A 17,499-nucleotide genomic window follows, 5' to 3' on the forward strand; every position below is an offset into this window, starting at 1 on the left:
TTGGATTTAGTACACAGAGCAGTACAGGAACAGGCCATTTGGCCCATAATGTCTGTGCTGAGCATGATGCCAAGTTGAATTGAACTCCTCTGCTGCATGTGATCCATATCGCTCCATTCCCTGTTTATCTATGTGCCGATTTAAAGCCAATATTGCATCTGCCTGGATCACCACTCCTGCCTGCACATTCTGGCTGCCGCAGCGGGGACTTTAAATCTCCAACCGCCGGCCTGCAGCCTACACCAACCTGAAGCCGCGGTCTCCGGTGGGGAATAGCCGATTCTGGACTTACCTGGACTTTTACCTGTCTGCACATCTGGACGCCCACAGCAGCGGCTGCGGAGGGTTGAGGTCCCAACCACGGGGGGAAATGGAGGAGGACTGGCCAATTTTTGTGCCTTCCACCACAGTGATGAATGCTGTGGTGGATGTTTGTGTTAAATTTGTGTGTTTTTTATCATTGTACCACTGCTGGCAAATTCATTTCACTTGCACTTTATGTGCAATGTGACGAATAAAACTGATTGTTGTTGTTGTTGACATTCCAGGCATCCACCACTCTCTGTGCCCCATACATCGCATTTAAACTTTGTCCCTCTCACCTTAAAGCTATGCCCTCTAATCTAGAATTGCGAAACTTTCAAACAGGTGTAATGCTCCAAAGCAGTAGACAGTGAAGATAATTGGGACATAGGGAGGGATTGGACCAGAGGGGATAGGATGGAGCCAAGGTATGTGGAAATTAGTTACATGCAGTCCTCCCTCACCTTAAAAGCAAGGTGTTTCGGTTTGAGATTTCACGTGCAGTACCTGTCTTATTTCAGGGCCAAGTTTCTTACATAATATATATTTTTTAATTCGTCGCCAAGTAAATATCCCTGGAATTAAAGCAACGTCACAGAATTGAACAGAAGTGCTTGCAACGCCCTTTGAAAACTTGTGGCGCGGCAGTGAGCGTGACTTTGTTTTTGTTCTCTGTCCCAGGCGGTTACAACACACACACACGCCTGTCTCGTATTACACCTTTGAAGAAGGGTCTCGACCCGAAACGTCACCCATTCCTTCTCTCCAGAGATGCTGCCTGTCCCGCTGAGTTCCTCCAGCTTTTTGTGACTATCTCCGGGTTACAGTGAGTCTCCCATTCCCGGGCGGGCAGCGGCGGCGAGGGTGCGCTGGTGTACTGCTGCACAGTGGTTGACTGGTACACGGAGCTTGGTCGAGCCCGGCCGGCTGGCTGCTGCGGGTTAGATATGGTGCGCAACGCCGTGCATTGGTTCCGCAAGGGTCTCCGGCTCCACGACAACCCCGCCTTGCAGCGAGCCCTGTCCGGAGCTGACACCGTCCGATGCGTTTACATTTTGGACCCTTGCTTTGCAGGCTCGTCAAACATCCGGATCAACTGGTGGAGGTTTGTAGACGTTGTTTGTACTTCTTCCCTTGACCCTGGCGTTAGCAACACCGTGACCACTAACCGTTGTTGACCCTTGTTTTTAACCAGAATGCTGCCTGAATTAGCGGGTATCAGCTATAAGAGGAGTGCGTAGGGAGGACAGACACAAAATGCTGCAGTAACTCAGCGGGACAGGCAGCATCTCTGGAGAGAAGGAATGGGTGACGCTTCGGGTCGAGACCCTTCTTCAGATTTTTCTTTCTTCCTTTACTTTCTTTTTTTCGTCCTGGAGTAAGAATGTTATTGTTCAATGAGCAGAGTTTGGACTTTGGATCACCCTTCTGTTAATAGTATTTGATGCATTATTAATCTTTAAGTTGAAGATTCTAAACAACTACTCGTGTTAAAGGATGTAGGGGAAAGGCGGATAGACACAAAATGCTGGAGTAACTCAGCAGATGAGGCAGCATCTCTGGATAGAAGGAATGGGCGACATTTCGGGTCGAGACCCTTCAGACTGATGTCAGGGGAGGGGGCGGGACAAGGATAGAATATGTAGGAGACAGTAAGACTGGTGGGGTAAGGGGAGGGGATGGAGAGAGAGGGAAAGCAAGGGCTATCTGAAGTTAGAGAAGTCAATGTTCATACCGCTGGGGTGTAAGCTACCCAAACGAAATATGAGGTGCTGTTCCGCCAAGAATGAGGACGTCTCCTGGTATGGAACACCTCGTCCTGGGTGCAAATGCGGCGTAGACGGAGGAATTGGGAGTAGGGGATAGAGTCTTTACAGGAAGCAGGGTGGGAAGAAGTGTAGTCTAGATAGCTATGGGAGTCAGTAGGTTTGTAGTAGATGTCAGTCAATAGTCAATAGTTTCCTGTGATGGAGACGGTGAGATCTAGAAACGGGAGGGTGATGTCGGAGATGGTTCAAGTGAATTTGGGTGCAGGATGGAAATTAGTGGTGAAGTTGATGAATATATATGGACTGATATACGGACTGAAATCACAGGTTCACTTGGCACTAAATTGTGGAACAGGCTGTGAAACTGAAAAGACGCTCAGTCTGAAGAAGGGTCTCAACCAGAAACATCACCTGTTCCTTCTATCCAGAGATGCCGCCTGTCCCGCTGAGTTAATGCAGCATTTTGTGTCTATCTTCGGTTTAAACCAGCACGTGCAGTTCCTTCTTATACACTGAAAATCTTCCTCCTGTTCCTACGATCGGCAATTTTGTTTAAACTTGTAAAACAAATACTTGTAACGCTTGTAAACTTGTAATATAAACACTGGGCTGTTAAAATGAAATGAATCCGGAATGGATAAAGTGCAATATTTTCTGATCGGTATATTGGATACGTATCCACCCTGACTACGGATGCTTTGACTGCCCTGACCGCGAGACACAAGGAGGAAAGAAGATAATACGTTATTGCCTTCCATCACAGTGCGCTGTGGTGGATGTTTATGTTAATTTTTATATAGTTATGTGTCTTGTTGCTTTTATTTTGGTATAACCGTGTGGCAAATCTTTGTATGTTTTTACATACTTGGCTAATAAATTAATTACAATTACAATCATGTAAGTGCTACAATTTCACGTGTTTCAATGGCAATTGTCCAGTTAAGTTTGCTGCAGTAATGGAGGAGCAATGTAACATCAGACCATGACTTCCGTTTCTACGTGTGTAGGAAGGAACTGCAGACGCTGGTTTAAACCGAATATAGACACAAAAAGCTGGAGCAACTCTGCGGGACAGGCAGCATCTCTGGAGAGAAGGAGTGGGTGACATCTGGTGTCAAGACCATTCTTCAGACTGGGTCTCATCACCTATTCCTTCTTTCCAGAGATGCCGCCTGTCCCACTGAGTTATTCTATTTCTACATGTTTTCTTCAGTTGTATCGACGTTGGGAACTATTGTCTGATTGTTTTGTAAAGATGGTGAGAACTGTTATTTTCAGCATGTAGACACACAATGCTGGAGTAACTCAGCGGGACAGGCAGCATTTCTGGAGAGAAGGAATGGGCGACGTTTCGGGTCGAGACCCTTCTTTGACATGTTATTTTCTGTATTACTGATATAGCAATATTCGGCCCAATATTTTGTTGGCCTAGAAATTAGCTTATAATTGATTCTGAACCACAGGACTCTAACTTGTTCAATATAAGTAGTAGATAGACAAAAGTGCTGGAGAAACTCAGCGGGTGCGGCAGCATCTATGGAGCGAAGGAAATAGGCAACGTTTCGGCCCGAAACGTTGCCTGTTTCCTTCGCTCCATAGATGCTGCCGCACCCGCTGTGTTTCTCCAGCACTTTTGTCTACCTTCGATTCTCCAGCATCTGCAGTTCCTTCTTAATATTAGTAGGTGTGTTTGGATTCAAGTGGGTATCGCAACATTTCAGTGTCTTCTCATCAACCTAGAACACAATGGGTTTTTGAAGATGATTACTCTGGTTATATATTACGGTGAAGAAGGGTCTCGACCCGAAACGTCACCCATTCCTTCTCTCCTGAGATGCTGCCTGTCCCGCTGAGTTACTCCAGCTTTTTGTGTCTACCTTCGGTCTAAACCAGCATCTGCAGTTCCTTCCTACACATTTTGTCTGCTGTATTGTAATAGGACTACCTTGCACATAGGTGCTGAGTGAGGAGTGAAAAAACAGTAGCAATCTCCTTAATCATCCGATTCTTTCTCCTAAAGAGGTTCCCACAATTTGGAAAAGGCAACGTCATTGATGTGACTTCATGAGCAACTGTAGCTAATACACTTTTTATTTAGTATCAAAGGATTTGTTAACATGTATAAAAAAACAATTATTCTGATTTTTCAAAAGATTTCCCTCTTTTTGTTCCTCTTTTTTTCCCTCCTTCAAGATTCCTTATTCAGTCCTTAGAAGATCTGGATATCAGTCTAAGGAAATTAAAATCCAGGCTCTTTGTTGTCAGAGGGCAGCCAACAGATGTATTTCCCAGATTATTTAAGGTAACTTTGATTGACAACGTGTGCCTAGTACAGAGTACTTTGATTTGTTTCAGTATTTATTGCTTGTGAGAGACAATAGTGTCGATCCACATCTCTGAACACCCAAACTTCATTAAAGTCAATGTGTGTCTGTTTAGAAGTATTTGTGCAAAACCTATTGACAATGCTTGATTAATTGTTTAGGCCTGCATAAAATCTATAGGCCATCCTGTTATTTTTTTTTTAGTCGTACTTTGGATCATAGATTGCCTATGTTAACCAGGAATAATGTATTTACAAAACCCTGGAGAACAGGAGCAAAAGTTTTGCCCTTCCTCTTCCTCTGCCTTGCATACAGAATAATCCCAACTACCCAACTAACTGTAGTACTCCATCTCCAAAATTGCCAATGAATTAACTCAGAAGTGGGTGGCCACGGTGGCCGGTAGAATTGCTGCCCTACAGCGCTTGCAGCGCCGGAGACCCGGGTTAGATCCCGGCTACGGGTGCTGTCTGTACGGAGTTTGGACGTTTTTCCCCATGAACGCGTGGGTTTTCTCCGAGATCTTCGGTTTCCTCCCTCATTCCAAAGACTACAGGTATGTGGGTTAATTGGCTTGGTGTATGTGTAGAATTGTCCCTAGTGTGTACAGGATGGTGTCAATGTGCGGCGATCGCTGGTCGGTGCAGAATCGGTGGGCCGAAGGGCCTGTTTCTGCGCTGTATCTCTAAACTAAATTAAAACTAAAGTCTGCCTGCTGTTGTAAGGTAGAAAGAAGCAGGCATATTATGGAAACACAAACAGCAGAGGGATAATGAACAATAATCTATTTTTGGTGATATTAATTCAATATTGACCGGAGAGACCTTTGCTCCACTTCAGAATAATACCATGGGATTTTTGTTCTTGTCTACCTGCGAGAGTTGAAGAGGTTCAAGTTAACACCATTTCAAAAGAGAGCAGCTTTACTTAGTAGACCCTTGCCTGTGTTGCTTAAATTCCTGCTCCCCTCATTCGCAATTTTTACATCTTTCCATCATTTTACTCGCCCACCCTCAGCTGAATGTCACCTGTGAGACAATGGGTGGGCAAGCTCATCCCAGCATTAAGAGTTGAACCATGCTTTGAGTGATTAGCACATTGTGCTCTGTGTATTCTGTCTTTTTTCTGCTGTGTAAATAAGCCTTCAGTGGCCTGACTCCGATTGTGTGCATGATGCATTTATTTCCCTGCACCAGGAATGGAATGTGACACAGCTGACCTTTGAATATGATTCCGAGCCCTTTGGAAAGGAGAGGGATGCTGCCATCATGAAACTGGCAAAAATCGCTGGGGTGGAAGTGATTGTACAAATCTCGCATACTCTGTATGACGTTGACAGGTAAATTTCCTTTTTACATGAAAACCCACTCTTCGGATCAATAAGATTATTACTTCATCCAGACCCTCTCATCTTAGCTCCCGAGTGTTTGAACTCAGTCATGAATGCGCTCAATATCTCAGTGTCCCTGTCCTGGACAATTGAACATTTCAAAAGTTCACTGCTCTGCAGTGACACACTGCAGCAGGTCTCACAGCGGCAGAGATCCAGGTTCGATACAGATCTCGGGTGCTGTCTGTACGGAGTTTGCACATTTTCCCGGTGACCGCGTGATTTTTCTCCAGGTGCTCCGGTTCCCTCCCACACCCCAAAGACGCGCGGGTATGGGGGTTAATAGGCCCTCTGTAAATTGCCCCTAGTGCGTAGGGAGTGGATGCGAACGTGGGATAACATAGAACTAGCGTGAACGGGTGATCAATGGACTTGATGGGCTGAAGGGCCTGTTACCATGCTGTATCTCACAACTAAATAAACGAAACAAAGGAAATTTCTCCTCATCTCTCGCATAAATGACTACCCTATGATCCAGAAACGCGTGACCCTTGTTTTAGATTCTCAAACAACATCAAAATATGGTTCAAATATTGAACAAGATAGAATGAAATAAACATATGCTACCGTCAGGACAATTGTTTTTTTACACGGAGTCTTTTATTGAAAGCAGATCTGTATTTCTAAATTTAAAAACTCTTAAACGCACACAGTGACAGAGATTGCATTTTTACCATCACTCCAGTCCTTATTTATCTTTTGATCACAGGCCCGTACGAAACTTTTCAAAAAGGGGGGTGGCATGACAGGATTACAAAAAACAATGTGAAATAATGTGCGTGCTGCGCACATCACGAGCACGAAACGTGAAGTCCCTAAATGCCAGGTTCCAGGGCCCTGGAAGCTCAGGGCTTTTAGATGCTCTCTGATGCATTCTGAGCCTTATTTTGGAGCATTTTTGCACCAAATTTATGACCAATATTTCAGAAATTAACAGGAATCTGAGAGGTAGCTTTTTCACACAAAGGGTGCTGGGTGTATGGAACGGGCTGCCAGAGGAGGTAGTTAAGGCTGGGACTATCCTAATGTTTAAGAAACATTTGGACACGTACATGGATAGGACAGATTTGGCTGTATATGGGCCAAACGCGTGTGAGTGGGATTAGTTTAGATGGGACATGTCGGTCGGTGTGGGCAAGTTGGGCTGAAGGGCCTGTTTCCACACTGCATCATTCTATGACTAAAAAGTGAAGAAGAAAAATGCATGTAGATAAGTAGAGCAGATTTGAAAGAGGAGTGAAATGTAAAGGCAGAGAGAGGTTTATGGGTGGAAAGGAACATGGAAAGGAGGGGGGAGAGTGGGCTTGGGCAGATGGGTGAAGGGAAAATAGTCACAAAGTGCTTGAGTAACTCAGTGGGTCAGGCAGCATCTACGGAGAATACGAATAGGTTACGTTTCACAGAGTGCTGGAGTAACTCAAGTCAATGGACATATTTCAGGAGGAGATTGATAGATTCTTGATTGATACGGGTGTCAGAGGTAATGGGGAGAAGGCAGGAGAATGTGCTTGAGAGGGAAAGATAGTCAGAGTTATGCAGTGTGGAAACAGGCCCTTTGGCCCAGCATGTCCCATCTGCACTAGTCCCACCTGCCCACGTTTGATCCATATCCCTCCGAACCTGTCTAACTGTTTCTTAAATGTTGCGATAGTCCCTGCCTCAACTACCTCCTCTGGCAGCTTGTTCCATACACCCACCACCCTTTGTGTGAAAAAAATACCCCACAGATTCCTATTTTGCCCTTCACCTTAAACTTATGTCCTCTGCTCCTCGATTCACTTACTCTGGGCAAAAAACTCAACCATATCTATTCAAATCATGATTTTATACACCTCTATTAGATCATCCCTCATCCTCCTGTGCTCCATGAAATAGAGTCCCAGCCTAAACCTCTCCCTATAGCTCTGGCCCTCTAGTCCTAGCAACATCCTCGTAAATCTTCACTGTACCCTTTCCAGTTTGATGACATCTTTCCTATAAAATGGTGCCCAGAACTGAATACAATACTCTGAATGCGGCCTCACCAACTTCTTATGCAACATGACCTGCCAACTTCTATACTCCAGCACTCTGTGAAACGTCACAGAACGGGGCAAGTTTGCTGATGATACAGAAGTGAGTGGTTTTGCAGATAGTGAAGATGGTTGTGAAAGATTGCAGCAGGATCTGGATCAATTAGCCAGGTGGGCAGAGGAATGGTTGCATGGTTCCTTGAAGGTCGTGTCGCAGGTATATCAGGCGGTCAAAAAGTATTTTGGCACTTTGGCCTTCATCAGTCAGAGTATTGAGTATAGAAGTTGGGAGATCATGTTGCAGTTGTATAAGATGTTGGTGAGACCGCATTTAGAATATTGTGTTCACTTCTGGGCACCATGTTATAGGAAAGATGTCAAACTGAAAAGAGTATGGAGATCCCCATCCTGGATCAGTCCAATCAGGGTTGTGTCATCCGCAAACTTGAGAAGCTTGACAGAGGTGTCTGTGGAGGTGCAGTCATTGGTGTGGCGAGAGTAGAGGAGAGGGGAGAGTACGCCCCCTTTCCCTCTCCCCTCCCCCATCTCTTTCTCTCCCCTCCCTTCCCCTCTCTCTCTCTCTCCCCCCCTCCCCCTCTCATATCCCCCCCTCTTTCTGGCGGGGGGGGGCGAAGATGAAGGTGGCGTGGGCCCAGCGGGCGGGGGGGGAGGATGAAGGTGGCGGGGGTGGCGGGGGATCAATGGGGGTGGTGTGGGCCCAGCGGGGGTCAGCGGTGGTGGTGTAGGGGGAAGATGGCTTGGGCCCCGGCGGCGTCTGGTGTTGGTGTTACAGCCGTAGGGTTCAGATTCAGGCACTCCCGCCCGGCGACGGGAGAACGGAGAACTGGCTGTTTCCAAAGTGGAAACGCTGATATTTTTTTTCCAATTAAACAAAAATAAAACATTTGTGGTGATTTTTTTCTTAGGGGGGAAAAAAGGGGAGTGCGGTCGCACCCAACGCACCCCCCCCCCCCTTCGGACGGCCATGGTTCAGGTTCATCAGTCCCAATTGTAAAAATGTTCATAGCTGTTTTCAAACTCCTTAACTTGACATCTCTTTTCCTTTATGACTTACTCCAGCCCTACAAACCTACCGCAGTAAGTACTGGTGGCCTTCTTGAAAATCCCTAGATTTATTCAATCCATCAATAAAATCTCTGCCTTGAAGTGCCAAAGCTTCTGGTTGCAGAAGTCTCCACTAGTCTGCCCCCCCCCCATTCAATCAGTCTGAAGAAGGACCCCGATCCAAAAACATCACCTATCCATGTTCTCCAGAGATGCTGCCTGACCCGCTGAGTTACTCCAGCACTTTTTGTGTAAACCACCATCTGCAGCTCCTTGTTTCTAATCTAGTCTCCATTTAAATCTCTTTATCTAAATTGAGGAGGAGATTCACCAGGATTTTATCTGGATTGGAGCATGATAGTTATACGAAGAGACTCGATAGTCTGAGTGTGTTTTTGGGCTGAGGCTGAGGGAAATGCCTGAAAGAGGTATATAAAGTGTTACTGGAGATTGTCAGGGTAGATAGTGAAAAGCTTTTTTTTGTCTCATGGTGGTTGTATCACAGACAAGAGGATATTGGTTTAGGTGAGATGCAGGAGACTTGGATGGGACCTCAGGGGAAATTTTCTTCACACAGAGGGCGTTTGGTGTATGGAATACACTGCCTGGAGGCAATGGTGGCAGATACTCTTGTGACATGTGAGAACAAGTACTTCAACTCCAAGGCACTGAACAGGTGTCGACGGGGAGAAGGCAGGAAAATGGGATTAGGAGGCGGAGAACAGCTATGATAGAAACATAGAAAATAGGTGCAGGAGTAGGCCATTCGGCCCTTCGAGCCTGCACCGCCATTCAATATGATCATGGCTGATCATCCAACTCGGTATCCTGTACCTGCCTTCTCTCCATACCCCCTGATCCCTTTAGCCACAAGGGCCACATCTAACTCCCTCTTAAATATAGCCAATGAACTGGCCTCAACTCCCTTCTGTGGCAGAGAATTCCACAGATTCACCACTCTCTGTGTAAAGAGAGTGGTGAATGATTGAATGGTGGAGCAGATTCGGTGGGCCGAATGGCCTAATTCTACTACTATAACTTAAAGCTAAGGACCTTTAGTTTATATTTAGTTTAGTATAGAGATACAGCGCGGAAACAGGCCCTTCAACCCCACCGGGTCCGTGCTGACCAGCGATCCCTGCACATTAACACCATCCTACACCCACCAGGGACAATTTTTACATATACCAAGCCAATTAACGTACAAACCTGTACGTCTTTGGAGTGTGGGAGGAGACCGAAGATCTCGGAGAAAACCCACGGGGAGAACGTACAAACTCTGTAGGTACATCACCCTTAGTTGGGATCAAACCCGGGTCTCCTGTGCTGCATTCGCTGTAACTCTACCGCTGAGCCACCGTGATCTCAATAGGATTAGTGTAGCTAGGTGCATCAGGCTGCCAAAGGCCCTCTCTCTGTGCTGGATGACCCTATGACACTGATTCTTTCTTCCTTTAAGTCACTTCCCCCTCTGAATACTTCCCTCGCTTGGCAGTCTGTCCCAGAATTTACTTGTGCCGCCAGAGTCAATTTTCATTACGAAGCATTTTGCAATATAGAAACATAGAAACATAGAAATTAGGTGCAGGAGTAGGCCATTCGGCCCTTCGAGCCTGCACCGCCATTCAATATGATCATGGCTGATCATCCAACTCAGTATCCCGTACCTGCCTTCTCTCCATACCCTCTGATCCCCTTAGCCACAAGGGCCACATCTAACTCCCTCTTAAATATAGCCAATGAACTGGCCTCGACTACCCTCTCTGGAACTCCCTGCCACAGATTCACCACTCTCTGTGTGAAAAAAGTTCTTCTCATCTCGGTTTTAAAGGATTTCCCCCTTATCCTTAAGCTGTGACCCCTTGTCCTGGACTTCCCCAACATCGGGAGCAATCTTCCTGCATCTAGCCTGTCCAACCCCTTAAGAATTTTGTACGTTTCTATAAGATCCCCTCTCAATCTCCTAAATTCTAGAGAGTATAAACCAAGTCTATCCAGTCTTTCTTCATAAGACAGTCCTGACATCCCAGGAATCAGTCTGGTGAACCTTCTCTGCACTCCCTCTATGGCAATAATGTCCTTCCTCAGATTTGGAGACCAAAACTGTACGCAATACTCCAGGTGTGGCCTCACCAAGACCCTGTACAACTGCAGTAGAACCTCCCTGCTCCTATACTCAAATCCTTTTGCTATGAAAGCTAACATACCATTCGCTTTCTTCACTGCCTGCTGCACCTGCATGCCCACTTTCAATGACTGGTGTACCATGACACCCAGATCTCGCTGCATCTCCCCTTTTCCTAGTCGGCCACCATTTAGATAATAGTCTGCTTTCATGTTTTTGCCACCAAAATGGATAACCTCACATTTATCCACATTATACTGCATCTGCCAAACATTTGCCCACTCACCCAGCCTATCCAAGTCACCTTGCAGTCTCCTAGCATCCTCCTCACAGCTAACACTGCCCCCCAGCTTAGTGTCATCCGCAAACTTGGAGATATTGCCTTCAATTCCCTCATCCAGATCATTAATATATATTGTAAATAGCTGGGGTCCCAGCACTGAGCCTTGCGGTACCCCACTAGTCACTGCCTGCCATTGTGAAAAGGACCCGTTTACTCCTACTCTTTGCTTCCTGTTTGCCAGCCAGTTCTCTATCCACATCAATACTGAACCCCCAATGCCGTGTGCTTTAAGTTTGTAAACTAATCTCTTATGTGGGACCTTGTCGAAAGCCTTCTGGAAGTCCAGATACACCACATCCACTGGTTCTCCCCTATCCACGCTACTAGTTACATCCTCGAAAAATTCTATAAGATTCGTCAGACATGATTTACCTTTTGTAAATCCATGCTGACTTTGTCCAATGATTTCACCACTTTCCAAATGTGCTGCTATCCCATCTTTAATAACTGACTCTAGCAGTTTCCCCACTACCGATGTTAGACTAACTGGTCTGTAATTCCCCGTTTTCTCTCTCCCTCCCTTCTTAAAAAGTGGGGTTACGTTTGCTACCCGCCAATCCTCAGGAACTACTCCAGAATCTAAAGAGTTTTGAAAGATTATTACTAATGCATCCACTATTTCTGGAGCTACTTCCTTAAGTACTCTGGGATGCAGCCTATCTGGCCCTGGGGATTTATCGGCCTTTAATCCATTTAATTTACCCAACACCACTTCCCGGCTAACCTGGATTTCACTCAATTCCTCCAACTCCTTTGACCCGCGGTCCCCTGCTATTTCCGGCAGATTATTTATGTCTTCCTTAGTGAAGACGGAACCAAAGTAGTTATTCAATTGGTCCGCCATATCCTTGTTCCCCATGATCAACTCACCCGTTTCTGACTGCAAGGGACCTACATTTGTTTTAACTAATCTCTTTCTTTTCACATATCTATAAAAACTTTTGCAGTCAGTTTTTATGTTCCCTGCCAGTTTTCTTTCATAATCTATTTTTCCTTTCCTAATTAAGCCCTTTGTCCTCCTCTGCTGGTCTCTGAATTTCTCCCAGTCCTCCAGTATGCTGCTTTTTCTGGCTAATTTGTACGCATCATCCTTCGCTTTGACACTATCCCTGATTTCCCTTGTTATCCACGGATGCACTACCTTCCCTGATTTATTCTTTTGCCAAACTGGGATGAACAATTTTTGTAGTTCATCCATGCAGTCTTTAAATGTCTTCCATTGTATATCCACCGTCAACCCTTTTAGAATTAATTGCCAGTCAATCTTGGCCAATTCACGTCTCATACCCTCAAAGTTACCTTTCTTTAAGTTCAGAACCATTGTTTCTGAATTAACAATGTCACTCTCCATCCTAATGAAGAACTCAACCATATTATGGTCACTCTTGCCCAAGGGGGCACGTACAACAAGACTGCTAACTAACCCTTCCTCATTACTCAATACCCAGTCTAAAATAGCCTGCTCTCTCGTTGGTTCCTCTACATGTTGATTTAGATAACTATCCCGCATACATTCCAAAAAATCCTCTTCCTCAGCACCCCAGCCAATTTGATTCACCCAATCTATATGTAGATTGAAGTCACCCATTATAACGGTTTTGCCTTTGTCGCACGCATTTCTAATTTCCTGTTTGATACCATCTCCAACTTCACTACTACTGTTAGGTGGCCTGTACACAACACCCACCAGCGTTTTCTGCCCCTTAGTGTTTCGCAGCTCTACCCATACCGATTCCACATCCTGCAAACTAATGTCCTTCCTTTCCATTGCGTTAATCTCCTCTCTAATCAGCAACGCTACCCCACCTCCTTTTCCTTTCTCTCTATCCCTCCTGAATATTGAATATCCCTGGATGTTCAGCTCCCAGCCTTGGTCACCCTGGAGCCATGTCTCCGTGATCCCAACTATATCATAGTCATTAATAGCTATCTGCACATTCAACTCATCCACCTTATTACGAATGCTCCTTGCATTGAGACACAAAGCCTTCAGGCTTGTTTTTACAACACTCTTACCCCTTATGCAATTTTGTTGAAAAGTGGCCCTTTGATGCAACCTGATCTTCTAAATTCATGATGCCAAACACATCCACATTGTTATTATTGGTATGGAAGCAAAGGCACCTTGACTCGTAGTGCATGCGACGAGTTATTAAAAATGTCCCTGTAATTATTTTCAGAATAATCAAGGCAAACGGTAATCACGCCCCACTCACATACAAACGGTTCTGTGCAATCATCAGAAAGCTAAAGTTACCCAAAGCTCCTGTCAATACGGTGACATTGGACCAGATGGAAAAATGCACACAAAATATGCAAGAAAGCCAGGAAGAGCAGTATGGAATACCGTCACTGGAAGAACTTGGTAAATACTGATCATCACACTTGCATCACAACTCTCCACTTTGCCTGACTAAATATGTTGCAGAACCTGTCTTCTTGCTGTTAAACATAACCTGTGAAATGTTTTTAAATTAGCAACATAAAAACATAGAAAATAGTTGCATTGCTAAGTGGGAAAGAGATCCTCTATTAATTACATAAGTTTGTATGATGTTTCCAGGTTACATAGAAACATAGAAAATAGGTGCAGGAATAGGCCATAGAATAAACGAAGGAAATATGAAACAAATAGCACAATTTTAAAGGGGTGAAGCAACAGAACTGTGGATCATTTCACTGTGGATCATTTCACTGCACATCTCGTATGTGTATGTGACAAATAAACTTGACTTGACTTGACTTGATCAATCTACTCAAACCTTAGAAAATGGCAGAAAATTTTCAGAAGGACATTTAAAAAAAGCTATGAATTCTTGATTCTACGAAACGTGTACAAAAGCGAGAAAGTTATACTCAATAGTTAGGGTAGCACAGTGGCGCAGCGGTAGAGCTGCTACCTTACAGCGCCAGAGACCCGGGTTCGATCCTGACTATGGGTGCTATCTGTACAGAATTTGTACGTTCTCCTTGTGACCACATGGGCTTTCTCTGGGAGTTCCCGTTTCTTTCCGCACTCCCAATATATACAGGTTTGTAGATTAATTGGCTTGGGTAAAATTGTAAATTGTCCCTAGTGTGCAGGATAGTGTTAATGTATGGGGTGATCGCTGATCGGCGCGGACCTGGTGGGCCGATGGGCCTGTTTCCGGGCTGTATCTCTGAAGTCTAATAGTCTAAAGTCTCATTAGATCTTGAGCAAAACACAAAGTGTTGTAGTAACTCGGGAGGTCAGGCAGCAACCGTGGGGGAAATGGATCGGCAACCTTTCGGGTCAAGACCCTTCATCAGTTCTGACTGAAACGTCACCTGTCCATTCCCTCCACAGATGCTGCATGACCCATTGAATTCCTCTGGCCTTTGTTTTGCTCAAGATTCCAGCATCTCCATTTTACTTGCTAGACCTTTGCTGGAACATTATGGTCATTTCTGAACATCACATTGGGGAAAGCATTGGAAATGGTGCTCAAATTTAATCAGAATCAGAATCAATTTATTGGCCAAGTATATACACATACAAGGAATTTGACGTGATTTGCTCGCACATAATAAAAATATAATGTACAGCAGGCGCTAAAAACCCCCCATTATAACTAAAAAATAAAATAATAAAGTGCATGAGTAAAAAGAGGCAGCTTTGCACATGTAGATATCTAAAGTGCTCTTGGAGAGTTCATAAGTGTTTGGCTTACAGGCCAGAATGTAGTGGGATTTTAACTGTCACTTTACTGGTTTTACTGGCACTTCTTCACCAGTGAGAAGTTCTCTTGGGAATTTAGGTTAAGAGGAAAGTTTAGACAAATGTAAGAGAAAATTGGATCATGGGCTTTAAAGTATGAGTGGATTTCATAGAGTAAATGAAGTAAAACTCTTTAAGGCGACAGAAGAGACAGTAACCAGAAGACATATATTTAGGGTAACGGGTAAAATAACCAGAGGTGAGATGAGGGGAGCGGTTCTCCTAACACAGTGACTTGCTCTGATTTGGAAGGCACTGCCTGAAAGGAGGGTTTGAGTAGATTCAGTAGTAATATTCAACATGAAATTGGGTAAATATTTGAAAGGAAAAAATGGACCAGGATACTTTGCAAGAGCGGGGAGTGGAATCATTAGGATGAATCTGCCAAAGATTCAACACAACGTGCTCCTGACATACTGAATCATTCTATGATTCAACCAGATCAGGTAGAATAACAACATTTAAAATACATTTGGACAAGTACATGGTTTAGAGGGATATGCACCATGCACGGGACAAATGGGACGACTTTGAAAGGGGCATCTTGGTTGGACTAGATGAGTTGAGCCGAAGGGCTTGTTTCCGTGCTGTAAGACTCTTAAGTTGTTCAGTTGGAAGAGAAGAAAGGCCAAACATAGATTCCTGCCTGGCTTTATGGCTCAGTTGGAAGAGGGCTCGGGAATACAGGAAAAATGCTTCATTCAACATGAAATTAAAAATTTGCCGTGCTGTTTTCCAGGATTTGATACAAGTGAACTGTGTTGCGCTGTGTGGCAGGGAGGCGAGACAAAAGCTTTGGCTTGGCTACACAAACACTTTGAAGGAAAGGTACTTTAAAATGCCTCCATCTGTATCTGCCGTTGTTAAATATCTATCTATTTATCTGTATATCTGCCTATCTATCTATTTATTAATTATCCATGAGATTGTTCTTTCCAATTTCAAAAGAAACTTCCTTGCTCAGATAATTTTGCCATCTTTAATCTAGATTATTTTAATTGAGCATAATATTTTTTTGATGTTTCCCTTACAAATCATCTTTGGGGCATTTTTACTACATTGTAGATTATGTACAAGTTGCTACTCTGGTTGCTATCTTAACCAGGCAAATAGTGTTAATCATGTATTGCCACAAGGATATATTTTTTCAAAAAGCGAGTTCGGTATTCGGACTGCACATGCCAAGGTCATAGGTCACTCGCGATAAACACTCTCAGCAATTGTGCTGCTGCATGTATACAGACCTGCGTTTCATTCGTAGTCCGGATCGAACCCGGGTCTCCGGCGTTGCAAGCGCTGTTGAATTGCTACTGGACCGTCCCCATCCCCTCCAGAGTGTCCCATCTCTGTCCGGGAGCGGCCGCAGATGTCCGGGATGACCCTGGACTGACGGGAAACCGGCCCGGAGCAGTGGAAGCCCAGGCTTACAGCGGAGAAGAAGCGCTAACTCCAGCTCAACTCTGCCTGTCCTGCCAGGTTAACTGACAGCCTTGGACTGATAGAACACCGGCCTGGAGCAGTGGAGTTAACGCTTCTTCTCCGCGCCTGGAGCAGTGGAGTTAACGCTTCTTCTCCGCGCTGGCTGTAAGCCTGGGCTGCCACGGCTCCGGGCCCATGCCCCGCAGTCCAGGGTCATCCCGGACATCTCCAGCCGCCCCCGGACAGAGATGGGTCTCTCGGGAGGGGACGGGGATGGTCCAGTAGCAATTCAACAGCACTTGCAACGCCGGAGACCCGGGTTCGATCCTGACTACGGATGAAACGCAGGTCTGTATACAAGCAGCAGCACAGATGCTGAGAATGTTTATCGTGAGTGACCTTTGACAAATCCCATAATTCCTTGCGTTTTGCGGAATACCGAACTCGCTTATATATTGTACTGACACATGGTTCAAGATATGTGCTATAGAAGTTCAGATAGAAATATTACCAGAATGCAGACTGCATTCTGAATGATATACAAATGTTACTTTTCACTGTATTCCAATGTCCAATTAAAGAAGAATAAAAACAACACCAAATTATTCATTGATATTTAAAACATAACAACTTTATCTCTATTAACTGTAATTGTCCCACTGGATTCTACTTTCTCAGACTCCTGTATTATAACATAAAATTATTCATCGATATATCAAAAATGATAATAACAACTTTATCTCTATTAACTGTAATTTTCCCAATGGGCTATATCTTCTCTCAGACTCCTGTATTTTAAATTCAAAAATAGCACAGACAAATAATTCAGTGTAAAATTAATGTGGTATAGACATAGAGCATTTCAAAAACTGGGCACATTTGATCCTCAAGCTTGGTTTGAGTATCCTTCAAGAGGTGTTCAGAATGGTTTTATTTCAGAGTGCTTTTAAAAGTAAATTCAAGTTGATCCCTGACACATTAACTTAAGGGCGACACAATGGTGCAGCTGG

General features: G+C 44.6%; 1 protein-coding gene across 1 annotated transcript in view; it reads left to right on the plus strand.

The window, feature by feature from the left end:
* The first annotated feature begins 1,061 nt into the window (after positions 1-1,061).
* LOC116984560 (cryptochrome-2-like) overlaps positions 1,062-17,499 on the plus strand; it is a 30,276-nt gene continuing 13,838 nt past the window's right edge. The window contains exons 1-5 of the mRNA XM_033038749.1: positions 1,062-1,408; positions 4,266-4,374; positions 5,593-5,735; positions 13,512-13,696; positions 15,810-15,898. Of these exons, the coding sequence (XP_032894640.1) occupies positions 1,251-1,408; positions 4,266-4,374; positions 5,593-5,735; positions 13,512-13,696; positions 15,810-15,898 (684 nt within the window). The 5' untranslated portion in view covers positions 1,062-1,250. The remainder of the gene's footprint in view (positions 1,409-4,265; positions 4,375-5,592; positions 5,736-13,511; positions 13,697-15,809; positions 15,899-17,499) is intronic.

The sequence above is a fragment of the Amblyraja radiata genome, chromosome 20 (genome assembly GCF_010909765.2).
Source record: "Amblyraja radiata isolate CabotCenter1 chromosome 20, sAmbRad1.1.pri, whole genome shotgun sequence".
Taxonomy (NCBI): Eukaryota; Metazoa; Chordata; class Chondrichthyes; order Rajiformes; family Rajidae; genus Amblyraja; species Amblyraja radiata.